The sequence below is a fragment of the Onychomys torridus genome, chromosome 9, assembly GCF_903995425.1.
Source record: "Onychomys torridus chromosome 9, mOncTor1.1, whole genome shotgun sequence".
In the NCBI taxonomy this organism is placed as follows: Eukaryota; Metazoa; Chordata; class Mammalia; order Rodentia; family Cricetidae; genus Onychomys; species Onychomys torridus.
In genome coordinates, this window is record NC_050451.1 from 33,951,246 (window position 1) to 33,975,614 (window position 24,369).

At 37.0% G+C, this 24,369-nt stretch overlaps 1 protein-coding gene across 1 annotated transcript in view; it reads right to left on the reverse strand.

Moving 5' to 3' along the window:
- Adk (adenosine kinase) overlaps positions 1–24,369 on the reverse strand; it is a 418,246-nt gene that overhangs the window by 274,434 nt on the left and 119,443 nt on the right. Inside the window, exon 4 of the mRNA XM_036199883.1 lies at positions 12,666–12,744. Within this exon, the coding sequence (XP_036055776.1) occupies positions 12,666–12,744 (79 nt within the window). The remainder of the gene's footprint in view (positions 1–12,665; positions 12,745–24,369) is intronic.

Genomic DNA, 24,369 nt, shown 5'->3' on the forward strand with positions numbered 1-24,369 from the left:
CTAACAACTGCGCCAGGTGTGAGGCATTAGAACAGAGAATTCTCTTTGATCACTCCAATGTCATTTTTTCGTTTAAAATGTAAGTAGTCTAGACTGGCTGCAGATTTCCAGAGATGTGTCTCATGGAAAAAAAAAAAAAAAAGTCAACAATCAGAAGTATTTTCACTTCTGAATGCAGTTACTCAAAGGGAAGGCTCAACAACTTGAAATAGCAGTGATATGAATTTAGTTCAATTTTTCTATTTTATTCAAACATAACCTTGAAAACATAGTTTTTAGACACTCAGTGCATATAGGGCTTAGAAAAATTTAAAGTTCTCAAAACTGGAACGAACATTGGATGATAATCTGTATTAAAACAACAATAGGCAGTTCTCTCAAAATTTAATTAGGACAAAAGACAAAAATTGTAAAAATTTTACTATAGAGTAAGCATAAATTTGGAAACTTACCTGAGAGATAAGAAACTGGAAGATTAAAAAAAAACTTAGTAAGTATAAAACCAAGTCACATCGTTTCTCAACCTTTTGGCTAAAGTGTATAAGGCTAAGCCAGAAATCATTAAGATGGGCTTAAGTGTACAACAGCTCACGAAGAGACCAACCTAAGTGTTTAATCTTATGTGAAGAAAATTCAGATCCACCACTGGCAGTTGTAAACATGTGATTAAGAAATAAAAGCTATAATTAGGAACATGGTGTTCATTTCTGCTACTAAAGAAAAACTGTGGAGAGAGGGCATTTTGATAGGATCTTATTCATATTTTGTAGTTTCCATCATAGAAAAAGACAGAAGTATAATTTTACCCAAAGATCTTTGCTTAATTAGGAAGGAAATTTTTACTACATTTAGAAAAATATAGCTACTGAAATAACATAAAAATTCTTATTCTTTACTACTCAATACTCATAAAAATCCACATAGCCTCTATATTGAAACTTAACAGAGAGGACCAATTTCAATGATTATATGCAGACTATATTATAATTCACAAAGAATAAAAACAGTTTAAAAATATATAATGAATACCCAAAATGTACACAAAAATAACACCTAAAAAAAGTCAAGAAATCAATTCATATGAAGCTTAAAAGTATGTGAACTTGTGTGATAATAGAAATAACCTTAGCATCAACAATCAGGCAAAAAGGTACCCAAGCATGAAGGTGTATCACTGAAACCTAAAACATGGAAGAAAAGAAGGAAGCTGGGTAGAACAGGTCAGGTTGTTATCCCAACATGTGGGAGGCTGGGGCTAGGGGGAATCAACTCAAGTTCAAGGCCAACTAGGGTGCCAGATGAGGGCCTGTTTCAAAAAGGAAATAAAAGGGAAGAGAAGGGACTCAGTGGTAGAACACAGGTCAAGCCTGGGCTCCTAAATTTGGTCTACAATACCACAGAAGCAAAATAAAACAGATCCTCATTAGAATTCATAGAGATCAGAAGGAATGGGCTGACATATAACAAAAGGTAAGTTACAAGTGAATTCCTTTGAGCGTATTATTAGAGACTGAGCCTAAAAATTTTCATTTCACCTTTTCATGTTTGTAAGCATACCAAGGCACAAAATATTACTGAGTTAGACATTTTATTTTGAATGTTTGTATCATTTCATGTCAACATAATCATTTAAGGAAAATTTATTTACATACACACAAAGAAAACTGTAGTAGAAAGTAAATATCCTCCAAAAAAGCAGACACTAAAAAAGTTTGTTATTAACAGACCAGCCAGGCATGGTGGTTCATGCCTTTATCCTAGCACTCAGGAATCAGAAGTTGACAGATCTGAGTTTGAGGCCAGCCTGGTCTACCCAAGTGAGTTCCAGGCCATCCAGGGCTGTGAGGCCTTGTCTCAAAACAAACAAACACAAAACAAAAACCCCACAACAAACCACAAAAAAGGTTACTACAACAGAAATTGTTAAGTGGTCCTTCAAGTTACAATGAAAGGATACTTAATAGCAGCCAGAACCCATATTAATAATATAGGGCCTTAGTAAAGGCAATTACATAAGCAAATACAAATCCCAACATTACAGAACATGTGGAACACAACAGATGTATTGGTGCATAGTTGGAAAAGGAGGAGTTATGAGGAAGGGTGTTGGTATATATTCCAGGCTGACCCTGAACCCATGATACATCTGCCTCAACCTCCTGAGTGCTGATCTTAATTTCAGAATCCATTACAGGCTGCTTTAAGAACTAGAGCAGTTCTTCCGCTGTTTGGGCATTCCTTACTGGACTTCAGTCCTTCCTCACTCCCCACTGCCCCTCTCTCAGGCTCTGGGGAATCACAGTATCCCAGTCCATTCTTCTGTAAGGCTGATGGCTTGGTTCCCACACATTAATGAGAACATGTGGTATTTGTCTTTGTGTCTGCCTTGTTTCATTTAGCCTAATGCTGCTTCAAAATCACAGTGTTTCTTTCTTTTTAGAAATGAATAGTACTCCATTGCATAAATATATCCATTCATCCCCTGAAGGATATTTGGTTTTATTCCATATTCTGCCTATGGTGCTGTGATAAACACAAGTGGGTAAAGGTCTTCTAGTACAACTTCATCGCACTGTAATTCCTTTTATATTTATAAATGACTTAAAGCAGAATTTAGGAGATAATCATTACTACACTATATTAACTAATCATCACAAAGTTATATATTGTATGGGCAGACAACATATAAAGATGTAATCATTAACAGTAACTAAAAAAAGAGGGTAAGTTGGAGATGTAAAGGAAAAATGTTTGTATACTACATATTCAAGTTAGGTTGCTATAAGTTTACAAGGTTAATTCTAACTAAATGACACAGGAAAGGAAAAGGAAGAAGGGATACAAAATAATAAAACTACCACAATTTAACTACATGTAAGCACTGTTACTTTAAGACAAAAATAAAAAATGGTACTTGTTAATGACTAAATTTTGGTATCCCCTCCAGCCCTGCCAATTGACATCTATTACAAATGGCATCCAGCTTGATCTGACTGTAACCATCTTGAACAGTGACCACTATGCTACCCCTGAGTAACTCTGGTATGCTTTCCCAGCATAGTATAAATAAACCAAATAATTTGATTGGTGTGTAGTTTTATGACTGGACCCTGGTGCCATCAAAGCTAAGACTGTGCCGACATCTTTGAAATTATCTTGACATAAACCAGATATTTTCCCACTAAGATGAAGTGGTTTTTGTCCTGCTTGCTCCTTGAGCCACCTTCCTCTAACCTAAGTCACAGGGGAATTTTGCTGACTTCATTGCCCATGGGTCTGTACATCTGTCCCCCAGCAGCATGACGGCACTCTGTACTCTGCTTCTACATGGCTGTCTTTCTTTCCTCCCACAGTACCACGTGTCTGGATCTCATATGCTGGGACTGGAAGCACACTGAAGCACTAATCGCCAACAATACAGAAACTGACTTTATATGAAGATAAGCCTTTTTTGGTTTTGGTTTTGGTTTTTCGAGACATGGTTTCTCTGTAGCTTTGAAGCCTGTCCTGGACTAGCTCTGTAGACCAGGCTGGCCTCGAACTCACAGAGATCCATCTGCCTCTGCCTCCTAAGTGCTGGGATTACAGTGTGCGCCACCACCGCCAGTCGAAGATAAGCCTTTAACAAGGTAGTTAAGTTAAGGAGGCTATTATGGGCCCTAATGCAATCTGACATCAGTACCTACAGAGAGACACAGAACATAAGCATGTACAGTGAGAGCCCCATGAGCAAGCAGCAACAACAGTGGCCACCTGCGGGACAAAAAGAGTTCTGAACTACTGTGCAAAACTGTGATGAAATAAGCTTACTTAAAAAAAGAAAACTGGGCGGTGGTGGTGCACACCTGTAATCCCAGCACTCGGGAGGCAGAGGCAGGTGGATCTCTGTGAGTTCGAGGCCAGCTTGGTCTACCAAGTGAGTTCCAGGACAGGTGCCAAACGCTACACAGAGAAAGCCTGTCTTTAAAAACAAAAACAAAAAAGAAAACCCCATTGTTCAAGCTTCCTTGTCTGTTATACTGTTGGCAGCCCTAGTAGAGCAGGATACAACACACTTAGAAATACATGATTCTACATGGACTTCTTCGTTACTTAAATGCTACTGTTAGTAAGACAAAAATATAGGAGCAGTTAGTAATGGCAGTAAGTAATAATGGCAAAAAATAAACAAAAGTGAGAAAATATTACAATATTTGCAATGCTTCCTTTGTTAAAATACACATAGCTACTTTTTTATATCATTTAACAATTTGATAAAAATTTTATACACCGTATTATATCCTTCAAATATATAATTGCAATGTTTTAAGAGTGCAACTGCAGTTAGAGATTTTAGTATCAGCCTATTATGACAATGAATAAAACATCCTCTATTTCCAAAAAACGGTGATGGAAGATTATTTAAGATTTTATTTATTCGTGAGCAGACAAATAAGAGAGATTAGTTCGCACCACTATGGAAGTAATATTTGCTAGAAAAAATCCTACTAAGTGATTCTATACATTTTGAAGTCAGGGCACAGAACATACACTTTTTGTCTAAATGCTTGTTTCATAAATCCATGTGGTTACCAGTCATGAACTTTGCATTTACAGATCTATCTATCAGATAGCTACTGTAGAGACTCATATCTGTTTAAAGTGTTGAGTATAAATGATAAATGCTCCAAAAATGAGACATCTACCTCACCCAGCTCCCCAAAGGCTCTCTTCAGAGAACACTGGATAAGGAGGAAGAAGTGGAATGCCTTCTCCCAGGCATGACAGCAGTTCCACACATGAACTCACAACAGTGTGATTACCTGCAGAATACATGAACATGACCTAGCCAGTCAAGACTCCATTGAGGAAGAGGGAAAGCTTCAAAAGGACTGGCCCCTCCATAAGGGGGAGAAAATAACATTAAGGAATTAGTATGTTAGAGAAAAATCAGTGGGGGCAGGAAAAACAGGGTAATGAGGGGTGACGGTGATCAAATTACATTATACGCATGTATGAAAACGCCATAATCAAATCCATTGTTCTAATATAGACTAATAAGAAACTTTTAAAATGAATTACCTATGACTAAAATGTCTATCAATTTAGAACACTCTGAAGTACACTGGCTGTTGTGTAAACTAAAATTTCTAATAATGCTATTTTTTTAAAGCACAGAGTTCATTAGAATTTATGGTGTCAAAATCAGAATTGAAACAAAGTTTTAGTAAAGGAGCTAATAAAATTCTATTGAATTTCAGTGTACTTCCTGGAAAAAAATTTAATATATAGGTTTGAAGCACTTTTATTACATAAAAATGAAGCCAATATTTTTGTTGTATGAGTTTCTGCCAGCTTCTTTATAACCTGCTCAAATATCATCAAGCACTTCTAGAAAAACTGTAGTCAAATTTCTGCTACAACATGGTTCTTTTCTTTATAATGCTTAGAGTTTTGTCAACAAACACATTGTTTTTATCTCAAATTTTTAACTCTACTGATATAAGGTCTTGATGTGTAGTCCATTCTAGCTGGCCTTGAACTTGTAATCCTTCTGCTTCAGCCTCTGAATTTTTATTGTATTTAACAACTGGTATTTCTAGGTTCATGTCCATAGACAATGATATTTATCTTCTTGCTAATCTTTTGGGAGCTGGGGATTGAACTCAGAGCCTTGCATATACTAGACAAACACTGCCTATTAAGCCATTAAGGCATAATCCAAGACAAAAGGCAATCTTTTGGGGTCCTATCCATGAAGACCATCTTCTGTGTCTTTCAAGTTAAAAATTGTATTAAATGTCATTTGAAAAAGCTGAAAGGAAAAATATATATGTAATGTTCAAATTAAGTTCATTATTTTAAAAAAAACTGGCAAATAAAAAACATCACACATGGAAATTTGGGTGATTTGGTGAATTGGAACTGGCTAATATTGGCATGTGAAAATATTTTTTTTATGGAAGCATTAACATCCTAGGTAAGAAAAATCACACTTCCTTTTCACATGTTCTATTCAGGGAGGGTAGAGACACAGAATGTTGCTTTTTCATAAATAAAAAGTATAGGAAGGGGTTGGAGAGATGGCTCAGCAGTAGCTACTCTTCCAGAGGACCTGAGTTTGGTTCCCAGAAACCACACTGGGTGGGCTGTGAGGGCAGCGGCAAGTGCACAGATACATATGAAAAGAAATAAATCTTTAGCTGCATGTGGTGGTGTACACCTTTAAAACAGTAGTTAAAAAGTAAAGGCGTGTAGGCAGATCTCTCTGAGTTCCAGGCCAGTTGGGGCCACACAGCGAGACCTTGTGTCAAAAACAAAAGTACAGTAACAAAGAAGTGTATAGAAACTGCCAAAGTTTGTGTTGTGGGTCAAACAGACACAAGTCTAGATTTATATGTGAATAATACATCAACAAATATGGGTTTATATATGATTGTAGCTTCATTAAAACCTTCAGTATGGTTAAATCAAAAGATAAAATCAAAAGAGCTTTAGGAACATTTTCTGGACATGATTTTTCACATTACTCTGAAGTATAACAATATGACTACTGGTACTATCAGACAGAACTGTAAGCAAGTCAACACATTCATTATCAAGAATGTTTCCACCTCTCTAGCGTCTGACACAGAGGCTTTACAGAGCACAGCTTGCCGGAAGAAACATCCCCTCGGTTGTCCCATGGGTCATTAGAGTCAAAACTTCTGGTTCATGAATGTGACATGAGGTTGGAAATGTCTGTAGAATGATTAAGCTAATTCACTATTTTAAATAAGCATCAGTACATTTTGAACACACTGCTGACTGAAAAGTACCTGTCATTTGCTTTCACAACCCTTCTGCTACCTTGGCTAATTGGTGGTTCCTTTTGTTATACTGTTCGCCTATTTTGCTGGTTTCCCTCCCAAATCCAGTTAGGTGTGAGCTACCATGAAAACACCATAGTCTGGGTTGGGGATTTAGCTCAGTGGTAGAGCACTTGCCTAGCAAGCGCAAGGCTCTGGGTTCGATCCTTAGCTCAAAAAAAAAAAAAAAAAAAAAAAAGGTAGAGAAAACACCATAGTCACCTAAGCCTTGTTTTGGGGAATGTTTGGGTTTTGGTTTTGTTGAAACTGTCATGTTTATTTTTACAATTTAAACTTGTACATAAAATGACCACAGTATTAAAAACATAAACTATCAATACAAAGTCCATAATTTAGTGACAAACAATAGCTTTCTGTTATACTAACCTTGACTTATAGAAAGATTTAAGTTCAACTTAAATTTTTCCATTTATTCAACCCATGGGATATAACCATGTATCAGGATCGAACACTTTAAGACTATAAATATTTTTAAGAGTATATTTTATGGAGACAGGTATCTTAGGTCACTGTTTATTACCTAACATGACTAACAGATAGCAGACACTCTACAAATAGCTACTGAATACTGCAGTTTCTGTTCAGTATTTGCTGGAAAGCCTGACAAACTTCCTATAACAAGGTCCATGTAAATGCAGCTTTTGAAGCCTACCCTAACCTCAATGAAAATGTACTTAGTTCACTAACCAGAAAAAAAGAAAAGGTAGCCAGAAACACCAGAAAAGTAAAAAGACAAGGATATTCAACTCAACTGAAAGATTCAAGGAAGAAGCTAGCATTTCTGATCTGGCAGCACTCTTCATGAACAAAACATTTAAGTTTTGTAAGATAAAGAAAGTTCTTTTTTTACTTTATTTTAATTTGATGTGCATAAAAACCAAAACAAACAAACAAAGCTGTATGTATGTCTGTGTGCGAAGTGAGCACGGCATCCGGAAAAGAGTGTGAGACGCTCTAAAGGTGGTTGTGAGCGGCCGTGTGGGTGCTGGAAATTGAACCCAGGTCCTCTGGAAAAGTAGCTAGTGCTCTGAACCATTAACCATCTCCCTAACACCTAGATTAAGAAAATTCTTAAAGATGTAAGTTAATGTGTTTAGCTCTAGTACTTTTTAAACTATCACTTAAAAGTAGTATAATCCTTTTTTTTTTTTCATTTCTTTTTTGTTTTTTTGTTTGTTTATTTTGGGTCATATATATATATATATATATATATATATATATATATATATATATATATATTTGAGACAAGATCTCACTGTGTATCTCTGGCTGTCCTGGAACTCACTCTGTAGACCAGGTTGGCCTCAAACCCACAGAAAACCGCCTCCTCTGCCTCCCAAGTACTAGGATTAAAAGTGTACCCAGTTAAAAGTAGTATAATTCTAAAATTCATTAAGTAGTTTAATTCTCACAATTTCCATCCACTCTAGGACTTCATCTTACCTACAGATAGAGGTGTCTATCCCCCCATCCTCAAAGCTGAATAAACAACAAACAAACAAATAAAGCCCTTCAACTTAAATTCACTTCTAATGTATTACCAAGCTCCCAAGAACAAGCTCCCACCCCAATGCTCTACTTTTTAAGACAGAGTTTATCTGTACAAACTTGGTTGTTCTGGAATTCACTATGAAGACGAACCCAACCTCAAACTCAGAGATCCACCTACCTTTGTCTCCAGAGTGCTGGGATTAAAGACATGGACCACCACAACCCAAGCCCACATTCTTGACCTGCACATGTTATATCATTATTAAGTAAATATGTTGAAATCTTTTATAATTTATTAATTGAGATAAATTATCCATAAAACAAAATATACTCTTTTAATCACTTTGTAACTGTGCTTTTACTTAGCAATGAGTTATGTTCTGAGACATGTCATGAGGCATTTCATTGTTATAAGAATATCACAGGGTAGGTCCACACAAACTAAGAAGGGTAAAAAGTTGGTAGACGATACACTCTCATGACATCACTGTAGGCCCTAAGGGCTCTAAACACTGCTAAGAAACACATGACTGCATACAGGTCATTAGCATTAAGTACATTTATGTATTTTGTGCCAATGACACTGCCATCCATCTTCAGAATACTCTTCCTCTTGCAAAAAAAAAAAAAAAAAAAAGAAAGAAAGAAACTCTGTAACAATTAAAAAACAACTCCCCATTTGTCTTCCTCCCTCTCTCTACTTTCTCTGTGAATCACATTACAGCGGGTACCACAGACAAGCGGAGACATAAAGTGTGTGTGCGATAGTGTGGTGGCTTATTTTACTCAACACAATAGAAGCTCTCTAGGCACCTTTTACAAGAACACTGATCTACTTATTCAGGGTCCACCTGCAGGACATTATCTAACTCTAGATACCTCCCTAAAGGTCTCATTTTCACCTGCCATTACATGGGAGAATCTGTGCTTCTAACTATGAGTATTAGAAGGACATAAACAAATCAGCATATGCAGAAATGGAACACCTGGGTCATGTGGTTAATATCAGCTTTAATTCAATGAAGAACAAGCATCCCAGCAGTGATAGCATAAACAGTCTCCTCCCCAGGACACGGGGTGTTCAATTGCTCAGATCCTTGCTACTGAATTTTATTTTTCTAATTTCATTTGTTTGTTTGGATAGTGGACTTCTTAGTGGGTATAAAGTAGGCAATATAAATTATAAAAGAACAAAAAGAAAAGTCTTTGAATAGATACTAGTAGAGTTTGAGAAGATATGAAATATTAAAGGGTCTAAGGAAGTAAGAGAATTTAATGTTAGTGTTCAGTTAAAAGTTCCCAAAATCTAGGAAGTAAAAGAATAAAAAGAATCAGAGAGGTGAGGAAGATCTCTGCCATGGCCACAAGAATCTCATCCCCTGTACTCTCTGCTGAAATTCATGGTAGAGCTCTAAGCCTCGGTCTTTATAAAAACCTCAGTGAAATGAGGTCATAAGTGTGTGACATAATTAATAGAAGCAGTATTAAAGAACAAATACCAGAGATTTCTTGCTCTAAAAATACAGAGGAAAAGACAGTTAGAGGACATCATAGAGAGCAGTGGTCTACAGGAGAGGAAGGAAGGTCAGAACCTTGACCATGGACTTAGAGCCTTCAGAAATCTCAGAAAAAAAATTCTGTTATTTAATCTTTTTGATCAGTGTATATTGTCATGGTTGCCAGAACAAATCAATATAATATCTAAAATCAAAATGACTTTGGGGACAGAGCCCAGTGTTGTGCACACTAAGCAAGCACTCTACCATTGAGCTATATAGCCCAAGGCTTTTTTCCATGTATTTAATTTTTAAAAACAAATCACACTTTATTTTGTGTATGGTGTGCATTGTGTATATGTGAAAGCCAGTGGAAACTTTCAGGAAAGGATTATTTCATTCCATCATATGAATCCTAGAAACAGAATTCAGATTGTCAGGCCTGGAGGAAAATGCCTCTCAACCACCTCATTGGACCTAAAAAAGGAGTCAGGAGAATCGTGTGTTGGAGCCCTAACTGGCTTTGAACATCTGCTTTTCCCGCTTCTGCCTCCTGAGGGCCAATATTACAAGAATGAGCCACTGTGCAAGTGTGACAACCAAGTGAGACAGTCGATTAGGTTGAAAGGTTTGGGAGGCCCCCAGGCAGTGGGACCAGGCCTGTCCTTAGTGCATGAGCTGGCTGTTTTGAGCCTGGGGCCTATGCAGGGACACTTTGCTCAGCCTTGGTGAAGGGGGAGGCTGGGAACTGGACCTGCCTGGACTGAATCTACCAAGCTGAGCTGCATCCCCAGGGGAGTCCTTGCACTGGAGGAGATGGGAATGGGGAGTGGGTTAGACGGAGGGTGGGTTGCGGGGGGGGGGGGGGGAGGGAGGATGGGAATCCCTGGCTGATATGTAAAATTAAATTAAATTATAAAATAAAAAAAGAATTTTAAAAGTCTTTAAATACTAAACCAGAGGACCCCAAATTACTTTAAAATTTTAAAACAGTAGTTTTGCCATGTTACCCAGGCCAGCCTCAAATTCACCATGTAGCCAAGGCATACCATGAACTTGGGATCATTCTGTCATGACTCCTGAGCAGCTGATATGATGGGCCTGGGATGCTACACTGGATTTTGCTTCTTTTGTCATTTTATCCTGAATTCATTAGAGCTCAATCAGAATCAAACAGTACAAGTTGACAAAAATCTTCTTAAGCCATTTCATAATAACCATCTCAAACATTAATATTTGTAACTTTAACTATTATAACCTTTGAACTTTAGATGTAGGTAGAATAATTAAATTGTACATTTAAATCAAGTAAGAGTTAATAAAAAGGAAAGACAAGAGGAAAAGGAAGAGGGAACTTGCTGGATTTTATTTCTCAATCTGTCATTTCTCCGTTCTGTCAAATGAATTAGAACTCAAAGAGAAAGCATTCATCAATAAACAAATAAGAATAACCCTATTCAAAAAAACTAAACTATGATTACAGAGTAAGATATTAAGGTAACTTTCAAATTGTAGTGATTACGCTTTTTCATATCCTTCTAAACTGAAGCTTGAAAATTAACATTAACTTTTTTTGTTTTTAAGATTTTTTTTTTTTTTTATGTGAATGCTCTATCTTCATGTACACATTATTCCAGAAGATGGCATTAGATCCCACTATAAATGGTTGTGAGCCACCATGTGGTTGCTGGGAACTGATCTCTGGAAGAGCAGTCAGTGCTCTTAACCTCTGAGCCATCTCTCCAGCCTCTAACATTAACTCTTAACATTAGATTAGCTGTTGAATCAAACAATATTCAAAATTTGGTTATTCCAATACTACTGAACGAATAAATGCCTTGGATAGTTCTAAAGTATATAGATTAATATGCAAATAAAAATACATATGTATATAAGTACATGAAACACATGCATAGATACTAACATTTAAATGGTTAGAAAGATTTGGTCAGTAGTGGTGGTTCATGCCTTTAATCTCAGCACTCAAGAGGCTAAGGGAGGCGGATCTCTAAATCTGAAGCCTACAGGGTGAGTTCTAGGCCTGTCAGACCAACACAGTAAGGCTCTATCACAACATAAAAAAATGAAACAAAGCAAACAAAAAGAGATACATAGATTTGTACCCATATATTTATATAATGAAGAATGTTAACATATTGTAGCAATATCCTTTCTATACATCACATAAAATGAAAAATTCATAAAGTGTTGTCTTGTTTGGGGTTACACTGTTTCCCAGACTGGGCTCACATTCATGATCCTCCTGAATCAGCCTATAAAATAACTGAGATTACAGGTGTATGCAATCACCTCTATAAAATGAAAATTTTCTAAATTACATTAGTGGTATACACTTGTAATTCCAGTGCTCCAGAGTCAAAAGCAAGAAGATTGCCAGAAGTTTCAGGTCCACCTAGTCCACATTATGAGTTCTAGGCCAGCCAAGTCTACATAGGGATTGAACTGAGGACAGAGGGATGAACACTGCAAAGTAGTTGATATTATAAGCAAAATCAGCTACAATTAACAAACAAGAAAAGCATTTCACTTATAAAATAAAAATTATGGTTATTCATGAAATCAGAAATTCTCCAAACCAATAACATGTAAAAAATAATAACAATGAATAAATATACTGAATTCTTTCTAAGCTTATCAAAGAAATAACTAAAATTATATTTATTGGATGTGTTGTTAAAGACTCAAATGAAAATGAACAAAAGAGTTTTAAAACATTAAAAGCAAATTGGAAAAAAATTATGTAAAACAAACAAAAGTTTAGAATCATTTTGAAACATTTTCATGTTACTTTTTAATATAATTAACCAACCTGAGCCACTTTAATTGAATTCTGGGTAGAGCCACCAGCATGATATTCAACTTTGAATTTTTTTACAAGTTCATCAAACCTACAAGGAAATCACAGGAGAAGGTAAGTTAGCATATGCCAGTTTTCACAAACTGCAAATTCTAATTAAAATATAATTAGTGGAATCCTAAAATCATTTATTTGCATTCAAAAAATGAATTAAATTTCTTCTGTAAATACATAACATTAAGAATCTAAAATATGTACTATCTAAACTACGCCATTATACTAAATAGCCCATAAAATAAAATTAACAGATTTGCCAAATGAAGGTCACATATGGCAAATTGGCTATTCAACGCCAGAATCCTGCTGGATAGGATGGTGTATATCCATAATCAAAGGAGATAAAGGCAGGAAGTCAGAATCTAAGGTTACTCAGGTGACATAGCTAGATCAAGGGCAGTCTAGCTGCAGGAAACTCTGTCTCAAAAAGCAAAACAAAACATAACCAAAAACCCGACAGAGTTCTAATTTCAGAATTACAGAAAACTTAAAAATGAGTATTTCCCCGTTATTCACACAAGGATTTTCTACAGGATAAAAAAAAAATGTCCTTGCAATCATTATGAAAGACCTAAAAATTATATCTTTACAATTCAAAATAGATGACAAAGCATGTGTTCACTTCTCATTTCACATCTTACTGAATTTCAAAAAGTATGTTTTATATAACAGTAAAATTTTTGAAAATTAGAACAGCATTTCAAAGGTGCAACAAAATAATATTGGATAGGTGGTAGTGGAAGACAGTGAAATATGGGTTGTAAGTGCTGTACTTGCAAAACTGTTTCCATCTTAAGCTCAGGGTTAAATTTGAAAGTTCTATCTGTCATAAAGAACAACATAAAGATTCCCAGAGTACCCAGGACTAAGTAATGTGTTTAGTTTGTTCTCTCTACTTCTTTCTGCCCCTCAGTCTTCCTATTTTCCCCTTCCATTCCCTCCCGCCTTCCTTTTTGTCATAACAGCTTCAAGACATCAATAATGGGCTGGGAATACAGCTTAGTGGCAGAGAGCTTGCCAGGCACATGTGAGGCCTAAGGTCAACAGCTAGCACTGCAAAGAAAACAAAGAAAGAACACACTCACATCCACAAGCCAACAATTCACTCAATAGCCCATCCAACTGCTTAGATTCTAGTCATTTTTGTGCAACTGTCACCATAATCAACTTTGGAACAAAAAGTCAATCCTCTTCAAAACCAAATCCCCATCACCTCACATTCCACCTTAAACAACTACTAATGTATATTTTGTCTATATTTTCCCCATTCGGACAATTTGTATACACATGAAATGACATAACTCTTTCACAAACACTAGTTTCAAGGCTTTCGGTGGTTTAAGAATGACTCCCATAGGTACATTCATTCGAATGCTTAGGAAGTGGCACTATTTGAAAGGATTAGGAGGTGATGCCTTGTTGGAGTAGGTGCTACTGGGCTCAGGCTTTGGAGTTTCAAAAGCCCAAGCCAGACTTAGCGGCTCTGCTCTCTTCGTGCTGTCTGTAGGTCTGGATGTAGAACTCTAATCTTCTCCAGCACCATGTCCATCTGTATGGCTGCCATGCTCCCTGTCATGAAAATAACAGACTAAACCCCAGAAACCGTAAGCCAGACTCAATTAAATGTTTTCCTTTCTAAGAGTTGCCACAGTCATGGTGTCTCTTCACAGCAATAGAACAAGCTAATAATATCTATAGTAGGCATTTATTATACCACATTTGTTTATGAATCTATGTTAATGGATATGCAAGGTGCTTCTATCTTTTTTTCCTACTATGAATGCATATATAAGTTTTATGGACATGTACTCATTGTTGTTCAGTGTGTGTATTGTTCTTGAATCAAATGTTTTCTTCCATGTTTTACTTTGTGAGGAACTCTTATCAACAACTTTCCTAGGAAAACTTGATTGTCTAATTAAGTGGAAAGAGCAAGAATGGAAGAGCAGTTTTCATCAATTTACCAATGTGGAAACTTCCCCAAGAAGATGACTAGTTGGATAGGCACTAGCGCAATAAAAGGGGGTATCACAAAATAAGAAAACAATGGAAAAGCACATCATAAAAATGATATAAAATATTAAACACAAATGAAAAGATCTGCCCAGATGGCCTAAAAGCCATCAATTAGAAATTTCAGATTAAGAGACCCCCAATAATGAAGGAAAAGTAGTTCATTTTCAAACAAGAAGAAAAACACAATTCAGACTTCTCTAAATCCTACATAGTCTTACCAGAGAATAAAGATGTGAATATATACTTATTTAGGATTAAAAATTTTTATACTAAAAAAAAAAAAGAGCTTAAAAGATTATATGAGAAGGAAAAAGAAACTAACACCAAATTTCTTATAAAATAAAGGATGTTAAAAAACAATGGGAAAGTATATTTTATGCTACAGAGTGGGTCGGGGAAGGATCAAAAACTACAATTCAATATCCACACAAATAAACATTTACTAGTTTCCAGAAAACAGGTACATTGAATGGATAATCTCCCAGGCTGGGGTGGCGCATGCCTTTAATCCCAGTACTCAGGAGGCAGAGGCAGGTGGATCTTTGTGAGTTCAAGGCCAGCCTGGTCTACAGAGTGAGTTCCAGGAAAGCCAGAGCTACACAGAGAAACCCTGTCTCAAAGAACTAAGAGAAAGAAGAAAGAAAGAAAGAAAGAAAGAAAGAAAGAAAGAAGAAGAAGGAAGAAGAAAGGAGGGAGGGAGGGAGGGAGGGAGGGAGGGAGGGAAGAAGGAAGGAAGAAAAATCTGAAGTATATTAAAAAATGAAGTTTTCATACATAAAAATAAATGAAAAGTCTAACATTAATTAAAAAATAAGAAAAATTTAATATGGATCAAGTCTACTTTATCACAAATAAACAAAAACATTAAGAGCCAGACAAATGTACAAAAATAAGAAAAAAATGATAAATGTTGAAAAGCAATGAATCAAATACATATAAAGAGATTTCTCCACAAAATAATTAGTTGAGTGTATGAATCATACCCAGCATTAACAAAGAGGTAAAAATTTTGACAAGTGACAGAATCTCTCAGAAAGTAATTTGACAATACACACCTAAAATCAATCTCTCCCCCCACCCCTCTCTACACACACACACACACACACACACACACACACACACACACACACAAACATACCACTCATTATTGAAAAATTCTATTTCAGGTACATTATCCCAGAGGAAACTGCAAAACATAAAAAATTCCATGTAAAAAGCTGTTTATCCTACCATGATATGCAATAAGGAATATAAAAAAACATAAATACCTCAAATCCAAGAAATGAGTCAGGAGAATAAAATACATTCTGTACAACTATAACTATCTACCTGCTGCATTATTACAAGACAGAACTATGACACTGTATGAAGCTATGGCTTTATAGATACTGGCTGATTATATTAAGCAAATATATAAAAAGAGTTGGGCACGGTGGCACATCTTTTGACCTTAGCATTCAGGAAACAGTGTCAGGGAGATCTCTAAATTCCAGGCCTCCCAAGGATATCAAAAGATAAAAAGGGTAGACACTTCTTGTTGTTTGTTTTTGCTCTTTTAGGGGGCCTGCCACCCAGCTCCCAAATAAAGCATACATGGAGGCTTATTCTTCATTATAAATGTCTGGCCTTAGCTTGGGTCGTTGCTAGCCAGCTTTACTTAACTTAAATTAGCCTTTCTAGCTTTTTTACCTTTGGGCTTTTACCTTTCTCTACTTCTGTATACTTTTCATTCTTTCTTACTCTGTGGCTTACTGCATAGCTGGTAGCTGGCCCCTGATGTCCTCCTCCTCCTCTGGATATTTCTTCCTCCCAGAATTTTCCTTCTATATATTCTCTCTGCCTGCCAGCCCGCCTATCCTTTCTCCTGCCTTGCTATTGGCTGTTCAGGTTCAGAACTTTATTAGACCATCAGGTATTTTAGATAGGCACAGTAACATAGCTTCACAGAATTAACAAATGCAACATAAACAAAAGTAACAAACTTAAAATATTCTACAACAGAAACCAAAGTCAAAAGAACAAGAGGCAAAGCATGAAAATTTGTTGGTATAAAATATCAATATAATTTGGGATGGTTTATATTTATCATTCAATATAATTATCAATACTTCACTCAACATGACTAAAATTTCTTATTTACAATTAATGGAAAATAATTGGGAAGAAAAATATTAACAGTTATGGTACATCTTTTATACAAACAATTTCTGTATTCTACAATTTCATCATAGATACATTTAAAACTTTTATATAAGAATATTTTGATTCATGTCACTGGATTCAACTCAGAATTTTTTTTTTTTTTAAATTTTTGAGACAGAGTTGGTGCCTGTCATGTATCTCTCTCTATATAGACCAGGCTGGCCTTGAACTCACAGAGATCTACCTGGCTCTGCCTCCTGAGTGCAAGGATTAAAGGCGTACGCCACCACTACCCAGCTAGAATTTCTTAAGGACTAACATAATGTAAAAAATACATCAAGTCCTTCTAAAGTTTTGTAGTTTGTTCATGTTTAAGATAAGGTCTCACTGTGTAGCCCTGGCTAGCCTGGAACTGTCTTTGTAGACCAGGCTGTCCTGGAACTACTTGCCTCTGTCTCCCAGGGCTAAGATTAAGACAAGTGAGACACACACTCCACCTTCTACCTAAAGCAGTTTTAATATTTGCTTGACAGTATATGTAGAACTTAAATTCTAATTAATGCTTTCCACTCTCACATTACAAAATTCTTCCTAAATAATAATGCCCAGGCAATGAACAGTTATCTATGCACCCACTTTGCTCTTGAGGAAAACAAGTACAATACAAGGAAGAAGAGAGGCCTTGAAGATCAATGAGAAATAAGGTAAGCAAAGCTGAAATTAAACCCTGGCTGCTTAGTAAGAAATAGCCTGAGACTCGACACCAAATAAAAGTGATAATATATACATGAAAAGTTAGCAAGTGAAATGTTTTGATATGGAAACAATGAATTCTAAAACAAAGACAGAACTAGCACTGATTTCTGGGTAAAACAAGAGTGGAGCTGATGGATCACCAGCAGTCTATCATAATCTGCAAAGAGCTAACTGTGGGACAGCTGGGCAGATACTACAGGACCCAGTCAATACAGACATTTCAATCAGAATGAAAGCCCTTCTGGGATTGAAATCAAGGCACAGGAACTGATGGAAATAAATGTAGGAAAATCTATCCCAGAGAAATTCACCCTTTCAACAGCATTATAATTATTACTATTATTCAAGGTAGTTAATGTGAAGGTCAGTGACTCAACAATTTAATGGAAGAGAATCGGTGCTATAGCAAGACAGTAACTAAACTCTCATTTAACTCTCATTAAAATACTCATTTTATAAGATTTCTAGTTTCCATTTCAAAAGTTAGAGTGAAGAATGGTAAATAATTTTTCAATGAGTTTTGAGGTTCCATCTGACAAAAGAAATCCACAGAATTAAATAATATATGCTTTTTGATATATCAAATTAAGTTAGAAAAGTTGGCACTGAAGAATAAAGAATAGCACCCAAAATATAAAGAAAGCCAGGTGCATAAAAACAAGAATGGGGGCTGGGGAGATGGATGGCTCAGTGATTAAGAGTACTGCCTGGTCCCCCAGATTACCCAGGTTTGGTTTCCAGTACCTACATGGTCTCCTCACAACCATCTGTAGCTCTAGCTGCAGGGGATCCAACACCCTCTTTACAGCCTGTATGAGCAACAGGTATGCACAATGCACTTAATTGCACACAAACAAAACACACATACACACAAAGTGAAAATACAAAAACGACAGCTATTAATAAGTGCCAGTAAGATACTGCTGGAGAGGTGGAGGCGGCTCAAAGCACTTGCCAGCAAGGCTGACCATCTGAGTTTGATCCCTGGAGGCTAAGACCTAAGGAGAGAACCAACTCATAAAAGTCATCATTTGAACTCCACACTTTAGTGCACATGTGTGCGCACACAAAAATGAGAAAATTAAATTTTAATTAAAAAAAAAGAACAGAATATTGGGGGAGTCGTTTATAATAAATATTCAATAAAACTTTGAAAAGCCATCATGGGACTCTCAATTCCACAATTGAAAATAAGTCTTACAAGCTGAGTGGTGGTGGCTCAAGCCTTTAATCCCAGCACTCGGGAGGCAAAGGCAGGCGGATCTCTGTGAGTTCAAGGCCAGCCTCATATACAAAGAGAGTTCCAGGAAAGCAGGAAAGCCAGGGCTGTTACACAAAGAAACCCTGTCTCAAAATAAGGAAGGAAGGAAGGAAATAGGTCTTGCTCCTATAATCTGACAGTGAACATGCTTTGATACAATTTATAAGGTTAAAAGAAAAATTTTAAAGTTTGGGTATTTTGAATTTTTATTCTTTTTTTTATTATTATGTGTTTTAAATTTTATACATCAGACATGGGTTCCCCTGTCCTCCGCCCTCCCACCCCCTCAGCCCCTTCCCCTCCATTCCCATGTCCTCCAGGATCAAGGCACCCCTGGGGATTCATTTAAACCTGGTGGATTCAGTACAGGCAGGTCCTGTCACCTTCTTCCAGACTGAGCAAAGTGTACCTGTGTAAGCCCAAGGTTTCAAACAGCCAGCTCATGCACTAAGGACAGATCCTGGTCCCACAGAATGGATGCCTCCCAAGCAGATCAAGCTATTCAATTCAATCTTACCAAAAGCAATCTACAGATTCAACGCAATTCCCATTAAATTACCAACACAATTCTTCACAGATCTGGAAAGAATAATACTCAACTTCATATGGAAAAACAAAAAACCCAGGATAGCCAAAAGAATCCTGTACAATAAAACAACCTCTGGAGGCATCACAATCCCCAACCTCAAGCTCTAATATAGAGCTACTGTAATAAAAACAGCTTGGTACTGGCATAAAACTGACATGTGGACCAATGGAATTGAATTGAAGACCCTGACATTAACCCACACACCTATGAACATATAATTTTTGACAAAGAAGCCAAAAATGTACAATGGAAAAAAGAAAGCATCTTCAACAAATGGTGCTGGCATAACTGGATGTCAATGTGTAGAAGGCTGCAAATAGATCCATATCTGTCACCGTGCACAAAACTTAAATCCCTGTGGATCAAAGACCTCAACATAAATCTAGCTACTCTGAACCTGATAGTAGAGAAAGTAGGAAGTACTCTTGAACGCACTGGCACTGGAGATCACTTTCTAAATATAACACCAGTAGCACAGACACTGAGAGAAACAATCATTCAATGGGACCTGTTGAAACTGAGAAGCTTTTGTAGAGCAAAGGATACAGTCAACAAGACAAAGCAACAGCCTACAGAATGGGAAAAGGACTTCACCAACCCCACATCTGACAGAGGGCTGATATCCAGAATATATAAAGAACTCAAGAAATTAGATATCAAAATGCCCAACAGTCCAATTAAGAAATGGGCTATAGAACTAAACAGAGAATTCTCCACAGAGGAAGTTCAAATGGCTGAAAGACATTTAAGGAATTGCTCAACATCCCTAATTATCTGGGAAATGCAAATCAAAACGACTCTGAGATACCACCTTACACCTGTCAGAATGGCTAAGATCAAAAGCACAGAAGACAGCTTATGCTGGAGAGGATGTGGAGCAAGGGGAACTCTCCTCCACTGCTGGTAGGAATGCAAGCTTGTACAGCCACTTTGGAAATCAATATGGCGCTTCTTAGAAAATTGGGAATCCATCTCCCCCAAGACCCAGATATAGCACTCTTGGGCATATACCCAAGGAATGCTCAATCATACCACAAGGGCATTTGCTCAACTATGTTTGTATCAGCTTTGTAATAGCCAGAACCTGGAAACAACCTAGATGCCCTTCAATTGAAGAATGGATAAAGAAAATATGGTACATATACACAATATACTCAGCAGAGAAAAACAATGACATCATGAGGTTTGCAGGCAAATGGATGGATCTAGAAAAAAATCATCCTGAGTGAGGTAACCCAGACTCAGAAGGACAAACATGGTATGTACTCACTCATAGGAGGATACTAGATGTAAAACAAAGATGAGTAGACTGCTACACAACCTAGAAAACGGGACCCTAGGAAAGACCCAAGGATCACCCAATGACAGAGAAATGGATGAGATCTATATAAACAACCTGGATGATAGTGGGAGTAATGAAGGGCAAGATTTGAGGGAAAGAAAGCTTAGGGGAGCAGGAGATCCCAGCTGGATCAAGAACAGAAAGGGAGAATGAGGAATAACAGACCATGATAAATGAAGACCACATAAGAACAGGAATAGGCAGAGTGCTGGAGAGGTCTCCAAAAATCCACAATGACACATCCTCTATAGATTGCTGGCAATGGTCGAGAGAAAGCCTGATCTGACCTAGGCTGGTGATCAGATGACTAAACACCCTAACTGTCGTGCTGGAACTCTCGTCCAATAACTGATGGAAGTGGATGCAGAGATCCTCAGCCAGGCCCCAGGTGGAGCTCCAGGTGTCCAACTGTCGAGAAAGAAGAGGGTCTGCAAGAGCGTGAATTGTTGAATCCAAGATTGCAAAAGCACAGGGACAAATAGCCAAACGAATGGAAACATATGAATTATGAACCAAAGTCTGTGGAGCCACCAGCTAGATCAGGCCCTCTGGATAAGTGAGACAATTGAATAGCTTGAATTTTTATTCTTAATTTCTCTTTTTGTTTTTCATGGCAGGGTTTCTCTATAGCTTTAGAGCCTGTCTTGGAACTCGCTCTGTAGACTAGGGTGTCCTTCAACTCATAGACCTGCCTGTCTCTGCCTCCCAAGTGCTGAGATTAAAGATGTGCGACACCACTGCCCAGCTTGTTTGTTTATTTCTTTCTTTCTTTTTTCCTCAAAGACAGAGTTTCTCTGTGTAGCCCTTGCTGTCCTGGGCTGTCAACCTATAGACCAGGCTGGCCTCAAACTCATGAGATCCATCTGCCTCTGCCTCCCAACTGCTGGGATTAAAGATGCCTGCCACCATACCTGGTTATACTTTATTTAATTTTAAGACATGGCTTCCAAAATATCTTTCTTAGTTCTTTCAGCCACCTAATTATAGAAACTGGCAAGTCAAGTGTAAATCATACTACGAAGCTTTAGGAACATCAATTTTTGTTTCTGATATTCCTGAATAACAACAATAACAAATCCATAATTGAGCATGATATAGACTCTACATTACCAAAATTAATTCCTAAGAAGCACCCTGCTCCCCTCTCCCACTTCCTTCCATACCTTCCTGTGCTGATGATAAAACCTAGGGTCAGGTCAGGCAATCAAATGATGAGGAAATATAGCTACCACAATATAGTTTTCCACTACTGGTGGAAAACTCTAAAGGCTCAGCGGTGTCTGGTGAGTCCTATTGTAATCAGGCATCACAGCAGTCAGAATAACCTTACCGTTTCCAAAAACAAATTAAAAAATAAACTAGGGGTTGGGGATTTAGTTCAGTGGTAGAGCACTTGCCTAGCAAGAGCAAGGCCCAGGGTTCGATCCTCAGCTCCGTAAATAAATAAATAAATTTTAAAAACACAAATTGATTTGTCCATAGGAGGGAAACTGCAATACAATAAAAATAAATGAACAAGTGGTGTCCTCAACAACATGGATCACTCTCACTGTACGCTATGTGACAGGAGCCAGACATAACAGGAAACATAGAAAATCATTCCTTCTTTGCATTCTGGATAAAACAACAGGGGTTGAAATCAACTGCCATAGATGAGGGGTTCTGAAAAGAAACTAGTTACAAAGGAAGATGTGTTAAAAATGAAATATTTTCAATTTTGTTAATGGTTACAAAGTACAAATATCCAAATTTAAAATATTACACATATAGAGTTAATTTTTTGTATGTAAAGTATACTTCAATACATACTGATGAACTGGACTTTGAAAGGCACTAAAATCATCATCACTATCCCAATTTTCCATGTGAACTAATAAACCAAAGTTTTCCTGGCTTGTCCTTTATTGCCAACTTCTGAAATCCCTTCAGTGTATGTGGAAAGGCTGAAAAACCTTAAAACCAACAGGCAGAAACTCATCAAGCTTGACATTTTTCATGTTACCCTTTCTCAACAGAGAATTAAATGCATAACTTTTCTAAACTCTGGGCTGTAGGTGTTTTGGACTTTGTCATTTATAATACACCAAAGTGGAAATTACTAAGAAGATGAAGTACGTTCCTCTGAGATCATCTAAATGCTTTGGTTCAAAGGGATATGTCCAACTCCAAACAACACATTGATGGAACAGAAGGAGAAAACCCAGCAATGAGAACTCTGATTCTGAACAGAACATGATTTCCCATATTTGACAAGTTTCTAATTAGGATGGATCAGTGATGATGCACTAGAAAGGGACCTGCCTTACGCTGTTCCCCAACTTTCCATCCAAAACACAGGTCTGGGGCTAACAGCAGATTTATTCATTTAACAGATGAGCATGTCTATTCTTGACATTTCCCATTACCTTCATTTTCAGTCTCTAAAACTCTCCAAATGTTCACTTTGAAAAGCAGTAAGAATACTGGAATATGGTATTGCTCTCAGAATGGTCTCATACTCACTATGCAGCCCCCGCCCCATCTTACTCAACGTCAGGCTATAAATTCAAACAGCAGAGGGTAGGGTTTATAACAGTCAGTCACAAGACAGAAGCAAGATGCAGAGAAAACTGGCAGTGTGGTTTCCAGTAAAGACTTTCATTTTTGTTTCTTTTGTATTAGTTTTCTCTTTCTTTCTTTCTTTCTTTCTTTCTTTCTTTCTTTCTTTTCTCTCTCTCTCTCTCTCTCTCTCTCTCTCTCTCTCTCTTTTTTTTTTTTTTTTTGAGACAAGGTCTCACTATGTAGCTCTAACTAGAACTCAGAGATCCACCTGCCTCTGCCTCCTGAGAGTGCTGGGATTAAAGACATGTAACATCACACCGGACTTTAATTTATTATTAATTAATACATTTCCTACTGATGTGATATGAAGCAACTTCTACTTGAAATGCAGGATACCATGCTAACCTGTAAGATATCACCAATTACGCTCAATGGAAGAAATAAGACAAGAATTGTGAACAGGAAAGTAAACAGACTCAGGCTACACAAGTTATACCACTTCTAACGGCAACTGCTTTCCATTTTCACTGAAACTAAAGACGCTGTGTTATGCCAAAGAAGGGGAAGAAAATGTCTGGTGTGGAGCAGAGAAGGGGCACAAATGCACAGTCAGCATACATCTGATGGAAAAAAGGACCTCACATTGTGTTAACTAACAGCATAGAAGCAAACATCAATAATTTAAAACAATTAAGGAAGGTAAGACATATGAGGAGGGATAAGACACTTAATTAAAATCTTCACAGGAAAAACCAAAGACGTTAGCTTCCCTGAGAAAGCATTCGTAACTGCCAAATCAGGATTTTCAATTTTCTTTCCTAAACTTCTCATCTAAACAAATAATACATTTAAAACATCAGTAATTCCAAACAGGTTATACTTATTAAGACCAAATGTTAATAGAATAACACAGAGGAGGGAAATCCATAAGCAAATTGTAAGATTCAAAGCTTTGAAATCTTTTACCGCAAGTGTTCAATGAGGTTAAAAAAAAAATTCACTCAAATGTCAG